At 41.1% G+C, this 20,224-nt stretch overlaps 1 protein-coding gene across 2 annotated transcripts; it reads right to left on the bottom strand.

Annotated features, from left to right (window-relative positions):
* Nucleotides 1-6,664: 6,664 nt before the first annotated feature.
* chfr (checkpoint with forkhead and ring finger domains, E3 ubiquitin protein ligase) lies at nucleotides 6,665-16,499 on the bottom strand. 2 transcript variants are annotated; one of them, XM_024417804.2, is made up of 18 exons: nucleotides 16,367-16,499; nucleotides 15,775-15,910; nucleotides 14,646-14,745; nucleotides 13,780-13,889; nucleotides 13,221-13,280; nucleotides 12,886-13,098; nucleotides 12,424-12,594; nucleotides 12,152-12,341; nucleotides 11,775-11,929; nucleotides 11,376-11,538; nucleotides 11,038-11,216; nucleotides 10,623-10,757; nucleotides 10,441-10,524; nucleotides 9,270-9,340; nucleotides 8,959-9,046; nucleotides 8,628-8,735; nucleotides 8,436-8,508; nucleotides 6,665-7,261 (listed from the first exon to the last, which is right to left on the bottom strand). In XM_024417804.2, exons 2-18 carry the CDS (start codon nucleotides 15,878-15,880, stop codon nucleotides 7,219-7,221), a joined length of 2,049 nt encoding a protein of 682 aa, XP_024273572.1. In that variant the 5' UTR covers nucleotides 15,881-15,910; nucleotides 16,367-16,499; the 3' UTR covers nucleotides 6,665-7,218. The 2 variants fall into 2 exon arrangements, with proteins under 2 accessions (XP_024273572.1, XP_024273573.1); XM_024417805.2 differs by having other exon boundaries at nucleotides 12,424-12,516.
* Nucleotides 16,500-20,224: the final 3,725 nt, after the last annotated feature.

Raw genomic sequence — 20,224 nt, 5'->3', positions numbered from 1 at the left:
TCAGCATCTAATCATAAGGCGCTACAGAGGGTACTGCGTACGGCCCAGTACATCACTGGGGCCAGGCTTCCTGCAATCCAGGACCTATATAATAAGCGGTGTCAGAGGAAAGCCCATGAAATAATTGTCAGACTCCAGTCACCCAAGTCATAGACACTTTTCTCTGCTTCCGCACAGCAAGCGGTACCGGAGTACCAAGTCTAGGACCAAAAGGCTCCTTAACAGCTTCTACTCCCAAGCCATAAACCTGCTTAACAATTAATCAAATGGCCACCAGACTATTTACATTGACACCCCCCCCCACACACATTTAAAAAGTTTTTATTTATTTTTTAAATGCTGCTACTCACTGTTTTCTATGCATTGACACTTCACCCCTACCTACATGTACAAATGACCTCAACTGTCATTCTAACTGTGATAAATAGGTATTTTATTTTAACATGACTAAACGAAACATTTTATCAGCCATCTTCCTCCAACAGAGGTATGATGACACAATCGGAGGAATCAGATTTCATTGGTCCTCAACCCGCTGCGCCTTGCTGGCAGGGGTAATAAAGGGCAAGTGTACTAATTTGGTAATAAAAATATATTATTTCATAAAGTTTTCATTTTAGAAAAGTGCTGCATCACCCGCATCACCCCTACTTCCCGTGGCTCTGGACATATGTCATATAGGGCTCAGGTCTATGGACGTATGTAGTATAGGTACCTCAGATATATGTTTTAAAAGCAACTTTCACGCCTGAGGGCAAGAGTTGTGTTCCCCTGCATAAACGTAACTATTCAATCCGTTCAGCACTATATTGTGATAGAAATTGAAAGGCAATGTTTGTGTAGACTGCATTCATGGTAAACACGGCATATGTTGACGCAATAGGAAATTACCTTTATATTTCAATCGTGTTATAGCACTGCATTTCTGCGATACAGATTGAATCAAGCCTTGAGTGTTGCTCTACATGCCCATTCAGTCAGTCCTCCATTTCTTAGAATCTATTAAATGAAGTACAGATGGGTTTGTTCTGAATGTCTTTGGAGGGGGGGGGTGTTTCATGAGGTAGAATGAAACTTACCTCGGCCAGCCCTTTTCTACTTACTAACTGGTCATACTGTTAGTACAGATCAGTTTGGTCCAGACACCACCACAAAGTGAGTAAATATTTGCCCTAGAATACATAGTTTCTCTCGGAGAGAATGCAAAGCACCCCCCCAAAGCCTCCTTAACACCAATTCCGGATCGGCGGTTTGCACTGTTGTTGGCTTAGGGTGCCCAGATCCTCCTGTTAGAAATAATTAAGGTTCAGCTCTGCTGTGGGGAGGGATCGGCTGGCTGGGGAAGGTTGTGCTGAGCTAGGGCCTGAGCCTCTCAGGAATGCCACAGTGTGAACCCACAACAAGGAAACCACGACTTAAGACATGAGCTAAGGGCCTCGGGCAGAAAGCAGGCCCATTATTGGTCCCCCTTTATCTCCACGCAAAAAAACATGGGTGCGGGGGTGGAAATATTGCCACTAAACAGTCATCACAATGAGGGTATATCGTTAGGTTACATACAGTGTATTCAGACCCCTTGAATTTTCACATTGTAACATTACAGGCTTATTATAAAATGGATTGTTTTTTCCCCCCTTCAACCTACACATAATACCCAATAATGACAAATTTATTACAAATAAACTGAAATTACAATTACATAAGTATTTAGACTCTTTTCAGTACTTTTGGCAGCGTTTACATTCTTGGGTATGACTCTACAAGCTTGGCACACCTAATTTGGGGAGTTTCTCTCATTCTTCTCTGCAGATCCTCTCAAGTCAGGTTGGATAGGGAGCATCGCTATTTTCAGATGCTTGATCGGGTTCAAGTCCGGGCCACTCAAGGACATTGAGACTTGCCGCTGCGTTGTCTTGGCTGTGTGCTTATGGTCGCTGTCCTGTTGGAAGGTGCTCCGTTCATTATTTCCCTCGATCCTGACTAGTCTCCCAGTCGCTGCTGCGCAAAAACATCCCCATGCTTCACCGTAGGGATGGTGCCAGGTTTCCTCCAGACGTGGCACTTGGCATTCAGGCCAAAGAGTTCAATCTTGGTTTCATCAGACCAGAGAATCTTGTTTCTCATGGTCTGAAAGTCCTTCAGGTGCCTTTTGGCAAACTCCAAGTGGGCTGTCATGTGCCTTTTACTGAGGAGTGGCTTCCATCTACCATAAAGGCCTGATTGGTGGAGTGCTGCGAGAATCTTCCAGAAGGGCAACCATCTCCACAGAGTGACCATCGGGTTCTGGGTCACCTGCCTCCGTGACCAAGGCTCTCCTCCCCCGATTGCTCAGTTTGGCCAGGCAGCCAGCTCTAGGAAGAGTCTTGGTGGTGCCAAACTTATTCCATTTAAGAACGATGGAGGCCACTGTGTTCTTGTGGACCTTCAATGCTGCAGACATGCTTTGGCATCCTTCCCCAGATCTGTGCCTCAGAACTCTACAGACAATTCCTTCAAACTCATGGCTTGTTTTTTTTCTCTGACATGCACCGTCAACTGTGGAGCCTTTCCAAATCACGTCCATTCAGTTGAATTTACCACAGGTGGACTCCAAGTTGTAGAAACATCTCTTGGATGACGAATGGGAAACAGGATGCACCTGAGCTTAAATAGAGTCAGTTTTTATTTATTTTTAATACATTTGTAAAAATGTCAAACAGTTTTCGTTTTGTCATTGAGGTAGTGTGTAGATTGAGGGGGATTTAAAAAAAACAAATCCATTTGAGAATGAGGCCGTAACATAACAAAATGTGGAAAGTCAAGGGGTCTGAATACTTTCCAAATGCACTGTAGGTCGAATTACAGCACCAATCCCGAGTTTCACACACATTGATTGCACAAGGACGTTTCTCAACAGATGCCGTAATCGAGAATAAAAGAAGTCGTATTCTCCACCTTTTCCTCAGTGCTTATTACAGTTCAGCTTGGGGTTGGGAATCAAACACAAAGGACCAGTAAACTGTGATAGTCTAAGGTCATATCTGCTTGAGTAGACAGACATCTGTGGCCTTTACAGCCAATTTAATCTCCATGAATGTTTGGGCAATTGCCTTCAATCTATCGCTGTGCACAGGTCATTAATCAGTGTTTGTTTGAATCCCCACCTAATTGTAATCGTGTGTCATCAAAAGAACAGTTGGGTGCCGATCGCAGGTTATGGGCATTGCAGCTTTTAAAGGCAATTTCCGATTGAGCCGACATATGCAGCGTTTACCGTTAATGGGATCTCCGCGAACATTGCTTTTAAAACCCGCAATGCCTATAACCCACAATCAGATTGAATCCCAGCCTAAATGTTCAAATGAGTGATTCAAATTTGTCAATGTGTGCGAGCTGAATTAGAAGCAAATACCCTCAAAAGCTAGTCTTGCTTGTAAACAGATCTAACAGTTTGGACATTCTACTTTTTCCATATTAAATCAATGTTGTAATTTAATGTCACAATTTACAAAAATCAAACTTTTTTTTTTTAATTACACAGAATACACAAGATATTGGATCAAAGTGAAAAACCTTCATTTCATTTCTTGCAAAGTATTTTTTTTCACTTTAATGACTGTATACCCCCAACCAACCCTCCCCCCAAAATGCTGTACTTTCCTTCACTACTAACAACGCAAGTTATTTTTAATATACAAAAGGGCACATAAGAAAATAGTATATCAGGGCATTCTTGCTAGTCTAAAAGGTCTGCAGACACTGGGCCGATTAGACTTTCATATGATTGGTCACTAATTTAAAGATAATGGTAAAAGACGAGTACTGTGTAAATGCAACACTTTGTCTGACAGTGAAAACATCCTAAACAAGTTTGAATTCTAACAGCAATGTAGTATTTCCTCAACTTAATACAGGAAATATGCACCAATTTAGGTTTAACCAAACCATGGCATTTGTTCCTCTGTTTCTCCAAAACAATAAACACCGCACAAAAAAAAAAAAAAAAAAAAAACTCTGATAAAACAAACTTTGTTATGAGATCGATACAAAATGCTCCAAGGTTACACTTCAATACGGCAACATATGTCCAAAAACATGTACTCATCGTATGAACTGGAATACAAAGCAGAGGTGTCAAGTTTAACATATTACTACCTGGGGGTTCTGCAAAATTGGGCTTGCAAAACAATACAGAATAGTCATCTTACTAACAAGTATAATACACCCAGTATGCTCAAGTTGTTGGCTTAAATCAACATGTTTAGCCAACACCACTAACCTAACAATGCAAAAAAGGAGGAACAATTGTACCCCCCCTGAACCCAAGTCTAACAAATTATTGGGCATTCTAACAAAAAAAAACTGCATTGGCTGTTACTACTAGTTCAGACCTGAGAAAGCTTCTCTAATACACTACTTAAAAGAAAAAAGAAATAAATCTGCTTTACGTTGATTATCCCGAGCAAAGCATATAACTGAACACCCCTGCCTTTCCCAGCCTCAGATAAAACAACATTTCAACACATAACCCTTATTATCCCCGCCTGACAAACTGAAATCCTATACAACTAACTATCCCATGGATTCTCACTTAGCCCTATTATGCTTAGCTTGTACATGGCTTTTTGCCCTTGTCGGGAAATCCAAAAACTCAGCAGAAATCCCCTTTTCCCAAAACTAAGTATAAACCTCCCCTTTCCAATAAACACAAATTGCATCGTCTTATTTATATGTGGAAGCTGTCTGAATTCAAAATGGTGCCACTGAATATCTTTGTCATCCATACAGTGGCAAGAAAAAGTATGCGAACCCTTTGGAATTACCTGGATTTCTGCATAAATTGGTCATCAAATTTGATCTGATCTTCATCTAAGTCACAACAACAGACAAACAGTGTGCTTAAACTAATAACACACACACACATTGTATTTTTCTTGTCTATATTGAATACATCACATTCACAGTGTAGGCTGGGAAAAGTATGTGAACCCCTAGTCTAATGACTTCTCCAAATGATAATTGGAGTCAGCTAACCTGGAGTCCAATCAACGAGACGAGATTGGAGATGTTGGTTGGAGCTGGCTTGTCCTATTAAACACTCACAACATGTGAGTTTGTTATTCACCAGAAGAATTGCCTGATGTGAACCATGCCTTGAACAAAAGAGATCTCAGAAGACCTAAGATTAAGAATTGTTGACTTGCATAAAGCTGGAAAGGGTTACAAAAGTATCTCTAAAAGCCTTGATGTTCATCAGTCCACAGTAAGACAAATTATCTATAAAATGGAGAAAGTTCAGCACTGTTGCTAATCTCCCTAGGAGTGGCCATCCTGCAAAGATGATTGAGCATTCTGCGCTGTGCTCTTGCAATGAGGTTAAGAATCCTAGTGTCAGCTAAGAGACTTACAGAAATCTCTGGAACATGCTAACTTCTCTGTCTACAAAACATAAAACACTAAATAAGAATAGTGTTCATGGGAGGACACCACGGAAGAAGCCACTGCTGTCCCCCAAAAAAAAAAAGTTTGCAAAAGTGCACCTGGATGTTCCACAGCGCTACTGGCAAAATATTCTGTGGACAGGTGAAACTAAAGTTGAGTTGTTTGGAACACACAACACTATGTGAGGAGAAAAAAAAGGCACAGCACACCAACATCAAAACTTAATCCCAACTGTAAAGTATGGTGGAGGGAGCATCATGGTTTGGGGCTGCTTTGCTGCCTCGAGGCCTGGACAGCTTGCGATCATTGATGAAAAAAATGAATTCCCAAGTTCATCAGGATATTTTGCTGGAGAATGTTATGCTATTGGGTGATGCAACAGGACAACGACCCAAAACACAGAAGTAAAATCAACAACAATAGCTTCAAAAGAAGAAAATACACCTTCTGGAGTGGCCCAGTCAGAGTCCTGACCTCAACCCGATTGAGATGCTGCGGCATAACCTCGAGAGCAGTTCACACCAGGCATCACAAAAATATTGCTGAACAGAAACAGTTTTGCAAAGAGGAATGGTCCAAAATTCCTCCTGACTGTTGTGCAGGTTTGATCTGCAACTACAGAAAATGTTTGGTTGAGGTTATTGCTGCCAAAGGAGGGTCAACCAGTTATTAAATCAAAGGGTTCACATACTTTTTCCACCCTGCACTGTGAATGTTTACACGGTGTGTTCAATAAAGACAACATGTATAATTGCTTGTGTGTTATTAGTTTAAGCAGACTGTGTTTGTCTATTGTTGTGACCTAGATGAAGATCAGATCAAATGTTATGACCAATTTATGCAGAAACCCAGGTATTTACAAGGGTTCACATACTTTTTCTTGTGTGTGTGAGAGAGATATAGAAACCACAAGAAGCCTCAATGTCTATATATGCATATGAAGTCTTTAGACAACATAGCTGTGATTCTACCTAGTAGGTTTGGGGGAAGGTTCCAACATATGAATACTATTTAGAACACCATTTGCTGCTGTATTTTCACAAAAGTAGGAAGCTTTCAAATACAGAATTCTCCAAGATATCTAAAGCACTACACCACAAGTTGAGAGAGAAAAACAAAATCAATTCATCCTTTTTTTTTGTGCCAACTACTCAGGCACACGGAAATAGAAAAAGTGTCAACGGTTTACTAATATCAATATACTTATGCCTTCTAAGCTACGGTCACAAAAGATGCCATTTCATCCAGTGTGTAACAGTACACATATTTTTTATTTACCTTTATTTAACTAGGCAAGTCAGTTAAGAACAAATTCTTATTTTCAATTGTTCTCAGTGTATTTAAAAAAAAATATATCCCTCAAACTAGTCATATGATCATGTACCCAAAAGAACATGATACTGCAATGAAGGGTGCTGATCATATTCCTCATAAGATATTAGTCCATCATCATATAGGGGAATCCGGTCCTACTGTGTGGAGTGCATAGTACTATCCCACCCTACTATGCCTATAAGACTGGGCTAATCATTACCTAGCCAGTCTTATCAAAAGAGTTTGATTGTAATTTCTGCATATAATCAAATACAAAGTCTATAGAACCTGTTAGGGAACTACAAGTTATTGCCTAAGAGAGAGACACTTTTCCTCAGGGCAAAGAGCTGCTTAATAAGGGAGGGAGGAAAAAAAGGACCACTTTGTATAGAGACAGAGAGTAATACAGGAGATCCTTGGAAGTCAGTCTTTGCTCCAGTGATTGGAGAGGAGCCTTGCATAGCAGGTCACCCACAAGGCTCTTCAGCTCTTGAAACGCGTCTGCTCACATATGTGGTTGAATTTCCTGCAACAAGGTGAAAAGGAAACAATACAAATGTGTCACATCATGAACCAGAGCTGCAGTGAAGAAGTGATTGCAGCTTTCCTCTACTAGCAGGTGTTATTGGCCAAGCTGATACAACAGTGCCCCCTGCTGGTAAAATACATGTACAGCCACATTGAAGCCTCTAACAGAGACCACACAACTATACACACAGTATCAGTCAAAAGTTGACACACCTACTCATTCCAAGGGTTTTATTTAATTTGTACTATTTTCTACATTGCAGAATAATAGTGAAGACATCAAAACTATGAAATAACACATAGAAAAATGTAGTAACCCCCCCAAAAGTGTTAAATCAAAATATATTTGAGATTCTTTAAAGTAGCCACCCTTTGCCTTGACAGCTTTGCACACTCATGACATTCTCTCAACCAGTTTCATGAGGAATGCTTTTCCAACACTCTTGAAGAAGTTCCCATATTTGCGGAGCACTTGTTGGCTGCTTTTCCTTCACTCCACGGTCCAACTCATCCCAAACCATCTCAATTGGGTTGAGTTAGGGTGATTGTGGAGGCCAGGTCATGAGGATGCACTCCATTTATTTGGGGTGAAAGGCTGGTAACTAACAAACTTATCCTCTGCAGCAGAGGCAACTCTGGGTCTTCCTTTCCTGTGGCGGTCCTCATGAGAGCCAGTTTCATCATAGCGCTTGAAGGTTTTTGCGACTGCACTTCAAGAAACTTTCAAAGTTCTTGAAATGTTCCGGATTGACTGACCTTCATGTCTTGAAGTAATGATGGACTGTCGTTTCTCTTTGCTTATTTGAGCTGTTCTTGCCATAATATGGACATGGTCTTTTACGAAATAGGGCTTCTGTATACCACCCTTACCTTGTCACAACACAACTGATTGGCTCAAAACGCATTAAGGAAAGAAATGGGTACTACTTTGAAGAATCTCAAATATAAAATATATTTTGATTTGTTTAAAACTTTTGGTTATTACATGATTCCATATGTGTTATTTCATAGTTTGTGTCTTCACTATTATTCTACAATGTAGAAAATAGTTTTTTTTTTTTAAATAGTCACAAAAAAAAGAGTGGGTGTGTCCAAACTATTGACTGGTACAAATATATATAAGCTTGGACTGTGGAGACCTATTCAGAAGATAATGGCCACATGTAACTTACGTGGCGTGGTGTGCCTTTACTTGAGTCCGGCAGTTGCGTCCCCAATAACAGTCAGGCCGAGACGTCACAGCAACTGTGGGAAAGAATATCAAACAAATAAAGCTTCATTCATAATTTGGATATGCTAGTTCATTGCCATCTCGCAGTCTACAGTCGTTAGTGGCTGTGTCGTTGTGGGCAGTGCTCTCTCACCTGGGAGCTCCGAGCCAGGAATGTTCTGTCTATATTTGTAGGCCAGCTCCTTGAAGGCACGCAGGCCACAGCAGAAACACATTATGGCATTACTGTTGATGCGATAATCTGGGGGTAGAAAAATTGGAGAGCGAGGGTTACTAGTGTGTTCAAAAAGGAGGTGGAAGGATGCTCTGCACTGTCAGTAGGACTTAGAACCATGTTGGGAAGCTTAATGGTGGCGTTCCAGCTTATCGTTTCTGCAGTAGTGTTGTGCAACTGCAAAAAAGGCAACCTGGAACGCTTCCAATCTCAAGTTATGTGAAGTGAAGAGGATAGTGTCAAGACTGACCAGAGAGATAGAAGGTTCCCTGTTGCAGGCCCCGAAGACCCTCCTGTAGCATGTCCCTCCACGACATCCCTCTGGCTGACAAGTAATTCTGTAAGCAGAAGACTTGAGGCTGTAATTGCTGCCAAACGTGCATCAACAAAGTACTGAGTAAAGGGTCCGAATGTTCAATGGAGAATCGTCATTGAAATAGTGTTTTACTCCAGGACTAAGATGAATCTGTGTCTGGGAAACCACCCCAAATAGTGCAGATACGGTTTCTGGGTGGCCAGACAGACCAATGGTTAGAGCCAAGGAGTATAAAAAGGATGTACCTGGAGGATCTCTGATTCATAGTTATTGCTGTTCAGAACACCATCCAGACATTTGTCTGTAAGGTTGAGTTCTGTGGAAGAAGACATGGATATTATATTTCTCATATTGGTAAACACTGCAATGTGATTCAGTAACAAATGATGAGTAAGACATAGGGACAATATAGGAAATCTATCTTGGTAAATTTCTATTTGCAACCACTATTGTCAAACTTTCCAAAATGACAGTGTTACCTTGGAAATCACCCAAAAGGCCTGGTTAACTAAGCATCAAACTAAGCATTGGTCACATACACAGTTGGCAGATGTTAATACGAGTGTAGCGAAATGCTTGTGCTTCTAGTTCCGACCATGCAGTAATATCTAACGTGTAATCTAACAATTTCACAACAACTACCTTATACACACAAGTGTAAAGGAATGAATAAGAATATGTACATATAAATATATGGATGAGCGATGGCCGTGCAGCATAGGCAAGATGCAGTAGATGGTATAGAGTACAGTATAAACATATGAGATGAGTAATGTAGGGTATGTAAACATTATATAAAGTGGTATTGTTTAAAGTGACTAGTGATACATTTATTACATACATTTTTTATTATGAAAGTGGCTAGAGATTTGAGTCAGTATGTTGGCAGCAGCCACTCACTGTTAGTGATGGCTGTTTAATAGCACAGTGTGAAGTTTGTACCGGTTATTTTCTAAGGTCAATTAAACAAATCTCCACAAACTTATTTGCGATTAAGTACTACAACTTAGTTTGGGATTTTGGCAATGAACTTGTGGATAAAAATGTTATGTATTTGCATCAGGTATGAAGGAAGTTAGAGGTAATTTCGTGAGCCAATGCTAACTAGCTTAGCGCAAAGACTGGAAGTCTTCAGGTACAGCTCTATGCCCGAAGACTTCCAGTCTTGGCGTTAAGCTAGCGCTAGTTAGCGTTGGCTAACGAAACTACCTCTAACTTCCTTCATACTGGACGCAGAGACATACAAATTGTATCCATGAGTTAATTGGAATGCCAAAATCACAAACTATCCCTTTAACATTAAATGACCATTTTGTTCAACCTTGTATTCTTTATTTACCCTTGGAAAATATCAGGGACAAACTGAACCAGTGCCTAGTAAATCTAGCCCTTAGGAGTACTAGAGCAGAGACAAACCATTGAAACGTGCTAGGCAGCCTTGACAGCCGATCCTCTGGCAGCCCCAGTACATGTGGCAGAAGGGCCGTTGGCACGCCACACCTGCCCAACAAAAAGAACCACACCCATCAGCACATTCAGCCAAGGCAACCGTGCCGTTGGTCCATTAACATTGACTGACAGGCCTGTGGGTCACTCACATTGCTGAGAGGAGAGTTCGGTGCGGCGGTCTGGCATGGGCTGCAGGCAGCAGGTGCAGATGACATGGCTGCCCTGAGGAGGACACGTGTACTCTCGAGGAGCTGCAGGAGGAGGACACGTGTACTCTCGAGGAGCTGCAGGAGGAGGACAGGACACAGAGGGAAACATTTCAGAGGGACACATACGCATATCATCTGGGTCGTGGCCCTGAAAGGTGCACACTGTACTGTTGTAGAATCTGCAGATGGAATGCTTGTAGCGCATCTGACCAACACATTTCTCTGTTCAGGCGAGTGCAACATTTTGATACCCAATTTGATCACACAATGTAGAACGATTACATATCAGATATAAAATCACTATACAAAAAGGTCACCCATTATTGTGATTAACAGTTCGGCACAGTTCAGTAACCTGTAGTGGGGAAGTCAGAGCGTGTTGATGATGTTGATGGCCTCTCTCCAAGGGGTTTCCCAGCCCTGTCCTCAGGAGTTGGTGGGGCTGGTCCTAGAGGAGCTGGCCCTATGGCCCACAGAACCTGGCTAACCTCCTTCCTGTAGCCTAGACACTGTCTGCACATCACAAAGGGCTGGCTATGGACACACAACAACAGGAACAAGGAGAAAAGGTTTCAGTGGGAGAAAAACACAACACAGTCACACACACACACACACACACACACACGGTCACATACTGTACATACAAGACCACAAACACTCTCACGCATACACACAGCTACTCTTTTGTCTGACCTGATATCGGAGGCGTCGCTGTCATTGTCCGAGAGCTCAAAGAGATAATCAGAGCTGCCCTCTTCATCAGAGAAGGAACGCTCAATCTTTGGCTGCAGCATGTCCCGAGTTATCTTGTTGTGGCCGTCCATGCTCTTCAGGTCCTCCTCACTGCGACACTTCTCTGTGGACACACAGGGTCAATATTGCAATGCTTTATCCAAACACAAAAAGAGATGGTACAAACAAAAGGCCCACATATGTTTTTTATAGGCTAGCCCTGTACAGATATTCAGGACAAGGAGAAACACATAAGACAAGATGCAGAAATGCTGTGTTTAACAGGGGGAAGAGCTGGGGACCATCCCCAGTAGTGATAATGAGGGTCCAAGGGTAGAGTAGGGCAGATTGGATACAAACCTGGGTTCTGGATAAGGTAGGCCTCCACCAGGTTGTTGAGGATGTGGTTCTTGCGGATTCTCTCTACGGGGCAGCGACAGGTGGGGCAGAGAGACGAGCGCTCCATCCAGCCAGAGTAACACGCAGCACAGAAGGTGTGCATACAGGGCTGCAGGCTAGTTGGGAGACACACGGGGAGATGATAACATGAACAACACAGTGGAGGCAGCTTTCTGTCTTACAGAATGGAATTACACAATGTTGTGTGTTGTTTATATGACTATATATTATATTCATTGAAACAGTTATTTTCATCTGTTACGAGGAGCCACAAGCAATGAAAATGTGGAGTGGGCCTATTTTCTAATTTAGGAGTAGTAGGTAGAGTCTTGCTGTACCTGACACAGTCATGAAGTAGGTCCTGACAGATGATACAGGTGAGGGACTCCTCCATTTTGTCAGTCGTGGCTCCTTCCACAGTCACAGCAGCTTTTCCCAATAGATCCGTGATAAGAGTTCCCTTAGCTGGGCCCGGGCCCACCACCTCAATACTGGAAGTATGTGGCAGTCCAAAATCATAGTTCTTATCTAGGGAAGGAAAAGGGGGAAAACTGTTACAATCAAGCGTCACCAACCAAGTATCAAGACCCCACAAGGTAATGACACTGACCAGCACTGTCAGTTTTTCTCTTCTTTCTCTCTGGCTCCATGTCCCCCTCTTCCAGCATTGGGACTCTGCTCTGGGCTTCAGTTTGTCGCACGTCTGTTGAGCAGAGGAGGTTAGAGTTGGGCTCCTCAGCCTTGCCTACAGAGGATGCAGCACATTTAGGACCCTCGGAACCTGAGAGACGAAGAATTATCAAAAGCCCATGAGATTGGTGCACATTCAGTTACCTGTGCCTATCCTTGAATAGCAGGAGTAGTAGTGGCCATATAAGTCTGATCAAATCGGATAAAGTCTATCATATTATCAGTTGTCCAGAGCCGCCCTTGAATTTGGGGATTTTGAAAGAGGTAAAGGACCGTGAACAAAGCTGGCACAATTCAAGGGAGACATGCTATATCGGTTAAAAAATTTGACTTCACAATTAACCAAAATATAGAGCAAGCACAGGCCAGATGGAAAGCCTACCTGAGGGAGAGGAGTGCAGGAGGGAGGCTGCAGAGGAACATGCTGTAGAGGGGGAGAATGTGTGGAAGAGGTGGGAGGATGTGGAGGGCTGGGGCTCCTCTAAGGCCTGCTGTTCCCATGGAGGTCCAACCAGGAATGGCTCCACAGACACTGCTGCTGGAACAGTGCAGGGTTGGGCTTTCTGCTGCATATCTGAGCATTTGGTGGCGTCGCCTGACAGGATGAGAAAAGGGTGGTAAGCAACAAACAAGCTAATGAGCCTACAAATGTTTTTCATGAAAAGGATGCAGAGGTCGCAGTCAAACATCACATTTATTTGGGTATTACCTACTTACAAATTGAGTCTTGTGAGAATGTCCTCTCTGGTTTTATGGACTGATATATGTAGGCAATATCTGTACGAGCAAAAGATTGCACACCATACTTATACTTTACTCAGTTGTTGAGGCAAACTTTCATGAACAATTCATTAAATATCCCAAAAAGGGAACATATTACTCTTATTTTGATCGGTCAAGAATGAGTTTAGCTGACCTACTTGTCCAACTCAGTTTACACACATTATGTAAGTTAATTGTGTATATATTATATAACCAAGGTGCTTCAGCGAAAGATACACAGGAAAACAAGTGGCTAAAAGACATTTATGCACTATGAACTACTGATTTATATACACTTTCTGAAGAAACGTAAGAAAAACGTTATATTCTTTATACAGCCTACCACACGCCAACGTTTTTTTTAAACTGTGCTCCCTGTTTGTTTAACTAATTAATTGAAGTTATTATCTTAAGGAGATATAACCGATGTAAAACAGAGAAACCAACATTATGGTTTAGCAACAAAGAGACCACAGAGTGAAACACCCCAATCAATATAGGGGAAAGAACGTACTTAGCTCTGGCTCGTTTTTCCTGTACACAAAGTAGATGACGTCTCCATTCTGCAGCATATGAACCTGCTTTTTCACCAGCTTTGACATGTTAATCACTGTACCATTGGTGCTAGAGGGGTGGGAAAAAAACACAAAAAACAACACTGGTCAGTCATTTCTGTCGTGGATTTATCAGCAGCCTTGGAAGAAATCCCAGACTAGGGATGCAGTTATTATTATAGTAGCAATGAACGGGGCATTGATTAAATAGTAGCTTCTCTTCATGGGGATGTATAGGGATGGAATTGTATCCTACACTATTGAGTAACTACACTGTCGCATTCCATCTTTCCATTGCAGAGGTTTCCACAATATTCAGAAGCAAAACAGAGTTACCACTGTGCTCAATGATGCATAGCCTAATGCAGTGGGTGTGTACGCAGACACTAGAGTGATGTGTGTAGAGAATACTTGGCTGACTCAAGAGCATGGTAAAACACAACCTCTAATTACTGGTTAGTGTCATTTGCCTCATTACCTCCAAGCTGGTGGCTTTACACTGACAATTAGACTACACTGTGATGTGCAGGCCTAGATCTGTTCAATCTACCATTAAATACACTGACCAGTCACAACAAACAGGACAATCTGCATAACATATTTTTCTCTATTAAAACCTAACATAAAACACAGGTTAAAATCTATTTAGCCTGATTAGGCTAACAGGTAAAATGCTTCACATTACCGTGTTATCACATTGTTAAACATACAGAATTGATCAGACGAGCCTTGAAAATGGGCCCACATTGAGCCTATAAGCTATACAGGACCGAAGAGAAAGAAAAAAAACACACAACAAAAATATTGTTAGAGACCCCCCTCATACCTCATGTCCTCTAGCCACACCAACCCTGATCTCTCATCCTGGACTATCTTACAGTGATCCCCCGAGACCAGTTTGCTAGCAGGAAAGGAAAGATCACAGCCTGGTGAAAGAAAATGACGGTTCATAAAAATGCACAGAAAATCACAACATCGTGTAAGATGACTATTTTAAGCATGATTTGAATAAGCTAGATGTTCTCGTATGGTAGGCTACTTATGATGTCGATTAAGGTACATCTCCTATTCAGAGGGGTTGGGTTAAATGCGGAAGACATTTCCGTGGAAGGCATTCAGTTGTACAACTGACTAGGCATCCCCCTTTCCCTTATGGAGCTGTTGTGCTATACCGTGTGTAAAAAGCATTACTTTGTTTACGTCACGTTACTGTAAACAAGGCCAATTAAGACTTATTCATGATCCATTTTACAATACCAAGAAAACATGTCTTTAGGCAATGGGCAGTTGATATTTTCACGAGGCGGCACAAATTACTAGACTGAGATTGTACGATTATGATGATTTATTGTTGATATATTTACACCCTTCCTTTATAGCATATTTTGGATGGTGCATAGCATACTAGCTCATTAAACTCAGACCACTTGTATTGGAAAGCAGACTCCTGGAATTCAATATAATACAGACTAAACCTTTCCTTGAGCAAAATCCATACAAAGAAAACATACCATTCTGCACACATGTCCTCAATAGACACATTTGATATCATCAGAGGGGGGTGTCTAAGTTTAGTGACCTTGGGCATTGTGCCTTGAATTAACTGATTTTATTAAAGAGCCCAGACACTGCCTGGCTCTCATTGTCTATGACATGTTGTCTTTTGTCACAAACATCAAGACATTTATAAACCAGATCCTCAAAACAAGCAACATAGATTATATTTAGTTTTAAAAAAGTGTCATGCCTTATAGAATATATATTTTACACATTACTATTATTGTGGGAGCAATAATCATTCATATTTAGAACAGGTATTTTAGTAACTCATTAAATATGTATATAATTTATAGATAACAGTTAGTGTCCTACCACAGAACTTTCTATATATTTCAGAAATTAGCCTACAATATGGTGAAGTGAGTTAATGTCACTGTGTGGAATGTTAATTGTACCTTTTCTTCGCCCGACAGTGCATTCCCTGTTGACAAGCAATACTTCCGATTCAGTGTCCACTTTTACTAACTTCCCCCATGGTTGACTTCTTTCATGAATATCCATGGTCAAAGCTGATACGTTCCAGTCTTCCAGCTATATTTTTAGATCAAATCATGAACAATTGAAATGCAAACACACTTCTTAAATCGGTGGCAGCAAATATGTCATCTAAGAAACGAACCCTATTCTAGTTGAGAAATGTGGAGCACTTGCTAGCTAAGTAGCTAACATTAGCTACTAGCTTAGCTTAGAAGGATATACAATGAATTAACCACCCTGTTTGGAACAAGAAACATAAAGATGTTACTGTACCTAGCTTGCTAAGCTAACTACAGTAGCTAATGTAGCTAAAACGCTTGATTAGCAGGGTATTTCAACCTTGAAGCTAGTCAATCAAACATCAAAACAAGTTAACGGTGGACATGCATCAACAATAAACTTCGTGTTCAAAATAAACATTGCTAAAGCTGGCTACTAGTAGCTAGCTAGCTAACAACTTTCAAACTGCTTAACAGGTGCTAGAAACTAGAAATAATACGATTTAGCTACCTTGAAAATAGATTTACTATACTCTCAAAAGCGCGATTATTTTAGCTTGAAGATGTTTTGTCCCTTCATTTTCCATCTTGGCACGCACACTAGTTTACTTCCTGGCAACTAAACGTATTTACAAGCATCAGCTGATGGAGGAGGGGCGGAGAAAGTAGTCTGGGGGGAAAAAGCTTTTAAAACAATATTAATATCACATAACTCTTTGCAAAAATGCTTTAATTTATTTATTTTCTAACGCATCTGCGTGGAATTATACTGTAAGGCTAATGTCAAAACTCTGCATATACAACCAGGGGTTCATTGTGAATTTGGAGGGGGGGATAGGGTTGTGGTTGAGGCAGCTGCTAGGGTTGCACTAGGATGTTGACATGCAGCCAGTGGTGGAAAAAGTACCCAATTGTCAAACTTGAGTAAAAGTAAAGATACCTTAATAGAAAATTACTCAGGAAAAAGTGAAAGTCACACAGTAAAATACTACTTGAGTGAAAGTCTAAAAGTATTTGGTTTTAAATGTACTTAAGTATCAAAAGTAAATGTAATTGCTAAAATATACTTAAGTAACAAAAGCAAAAGTAAAAGTATAAATCATTTCAAGTTCCTTTTAGTATGCAAACCAGATGGCATGACTTTATTATATATATATATATTAAGGATAGTCAGAGGGACACTCAGACGTGTGTTTAGTGAGTCCGTCAGATCAGAGGCAGTGGGAATGACGAGGAATGTTCAAATCAAATTTTATTCGTCACGTACTCGTGATTAGCAGATGTTATTGCGGGTGAAGCGAAATGCTTGTGCTTCTAGCTCCGACAGTGCAGTAATATCTAACATGTTATATCTAACAAATTACACAACATACAGTATACCCAATACACACAAATCTAAGTAGGAATGAATTAAAACTATAAACATATGGACAAGCAGACTAAGCAGAACAGACTAAGATGCAGTAAAAAAGTATAGAAAACAGTATGTACACATGAGATGAGTAATGCCAGATATGTAAATATTAAGTGACTAAGATACCATAGAATAGTATAGAATACAGTATATACAGTACATATGAGATGAGTAATGCCAGATATGTAAACATTATTAAAGTGACTAGTGTTCCATTTCTTAAAGTGGCCAGTGATTTCTAGTCTATGCCTATAGGCAGCAGCCTCTAATGTGCTAGTGATGGCTGTTTAACAGTCTGATGGCCTTGAGATAGAAGCTGTTTTTCAGCCTCTCGGTCCCAACTTTGATGCACCTGTACTGACCTCACCTTCTGGATGATAGCGGGGTGAACAGGCAGTGGCTCGGGTGGTTGATGTCCTTGATAATCTTTTTGGCCTTCCTGTGACATCAGGTGCTGTAGGCTTCCTGGAGAGCGGGTAGTTTGCCCCCGGTAATGCGTTGGGCAGACTGCACCACCCTCTGGAGAGCCTTGCGGTTGCGGGCGGTGCAGTTGCCGTTCCAGGCAGTGATACAGCCCGACAGGATGCTTTCAATTGTGCATCTGTAAAGAATTGTGAGGGTTTTAGGTGACAAGCCAAATTTCTTTAGCCTCCTGACATTGAAGACGTGGGTGGCCCATTTCAGTTTGTCAGTGATGTGTAGGCCAAGGAACTTGAAGCTTTCCACCTTCTTCACTGCGGTCCCGTCAATGTAGATAGGGGGGGGTGGTGCCATCTCTGCTGTTTCCTGAAGTCCACGATCATCTCCTTTGTTTTGTTGACATTAAGTGAGAGGTTATTTTCCAGGCACCACACTCCCAGAGCCCTCACCTCCTCCCTGTAGGCTGTCTCGTCATCATTGGTAATCAAGCCTACTACTGTTGTGTCATCTGCAAACTTGAGTTGGAGGCATGCTTGGCCACGCAGTCATGGGTGAACAGGGAGTACAGGAGGGGGCTGAGCATGCACCCTTGTGGGGCCCCAGGGTTGAGGATCAGCGGAGTGGAGGTGATGTTTCCTACCTTCACCACCTGGGGGTGGCCTGTCAGGAAGTCCAGGACCCAGTAGCACAGGGCCTCAAGCTTAATGATGAGCTTGGAGGGTACTATGGTGTTGAATGCTAAGCTATAGTCAATAAACAGCATTCTTACATAGGTATTCCTCTTGTCCAGATGGGATAGGGCAGATGGTGATTGCATCTTCTGTGGATCTATGTTCTCTTGATAAGTGCAATAATTTGACCATTTTCCTGTGCTGCTTAGCATTCCAAATGTAATGCGTAGTTTTGGGTGTCAGGGATAATGTATGGAGTAAAAAGTAAATAATTTTCTTTAGGAATGTAGTAAAAGTAAAAGTTGTCAAAAATATAAATGTTCAAGTAAAGTACAGATACCCCAACAAAAACTACGTAAGTGGTAGTTTAAAGTATTTTTACTTAAGTACTTTACATCACTGCATGCAGCTAGAGTTAGGGTTAGGGTGCCATGTACCTATGTTTGTCCTCTGTAATTGTCTGCCTTTCTTTGTTTGCTGAAATCCATACTTTTTAATAAAACGTTAATTAAATAGAACCACAGACTGTTTCAATGTTGAGATTCAATTGGCACATGTGCGTTTGCGCTGAGCGGCCATCTTAGAGCAACAGCAATGAGGATAACCGTTAGTGGTTGTATTTGATTAACGTTTTATTAAAGCTGCAATAAGTAACATTTTGAGCGACCCGACCAAATTCACATAGAAATGTGAGTTATAGATATGTCATTCTCATTGAAAGCAAGTCTAAGAAGAGGTAGATCTGTTCTATGTGCGCTATTTCTATGCTTTGTGTTCTTAAAGGGTAGGTAGCATAAATTTAACCATATGTAACAAATGGATTTGCATTAGAATACGCATCAAAAGACCCAATGCAAAGTTACGCCTTACTTTCTATTTTTCAAGTTATCACATAAAACTGATCAGTATTCAGAAAAATGCTGAAGTCATGCTGGAAAAAACATTTGAGAGGTGTGACGTAATATGGAGGAACCGGAAAGCCAGCCTATTCCATAAAGTTAACTCCAACAGAAATAACTTCAAATCTATAACTTCAAATTAAACCATATAATTTGCACTCATGACTACTGGCTTCAATGTAATTTTCAGCCAACTTACAAGCAAATACTTTATAAATATATTGTTACAAATCAGCTTACAAGGTTGCTAGCCAACTAGCCTGATAGCCTAACGTTAGCTCTACCAGCCTGCTAACGTTAGCCCTAAAAGCCTGCTAACATTACCTTAGCACTTCATGAGTGAGCCAGTTGCTATTAATGCCTAGCTTACAGCTACATTAAAGTAAAAGTACGTTTTTGAAATACATAACCACATCTAACCATTTTTGCGTCTTTTACTTTCGGTTTTGTACACCAGCTTCAAGCAAGCTGAAAACATAATATTTTTTGTTATTGAAAAATATATTTCACAGCCGTTTAGATGGTACAATGATTCTGTACATTATACATTGCTTGTTTTGTCACAAACTGAAATTAGGCAAACTATTATAATTTTAGCAACCAGTAAATGGTTGACAGATTTCTGCATATTGCACCTTTAAAAAGTATGGACTTTAGCAAAAAAAAGAAAGGATTGGAGTGATGTTCATGGAGGATGGCATGAGTAGATCTGTGGAGGGAGTATGGCAGCAGCGGATGGCTTGTTACTGAGTTTCCTGAATTCCCTCATGAGATGGAATTCATGTCGGAGGCCCAGGCGAGGAAGAGGACAGATGGTGAGAATGGCGCGAGGTGCAAACCCAAACCGACTGTGAAATACAAGACTGTAACGAAGACGCTGAGAGTCGAGAAGCAGGTGCTACCTTTAATAAAACAACAAACATGGAACGAGATAACATAGCAGTGGCGTCTTCACTTAAACACAG

The sequence above is a fragment of the Oncorhynchus tshawytscha genome, linkage group LG04 (genome assembly GCF_018296145.1).
Source record: "Oncorhynchus tshawytscha isolate Ot180627B linkage group LG04, Otsh_v2.0, whole genome shotgun sequence".
Classification (NCBI taxonomy): Eukaryota; Metazoa; Chordata; class Actinopteri; order Salmoniformes; family Salmonidae; genus Oncorhynchus; species Oncorhynchus tshawytscha.
Note: the sequence above shows the minus strand (reverse complement) of the source record. Positions and strands in the feature narration are given on the sequence as shown.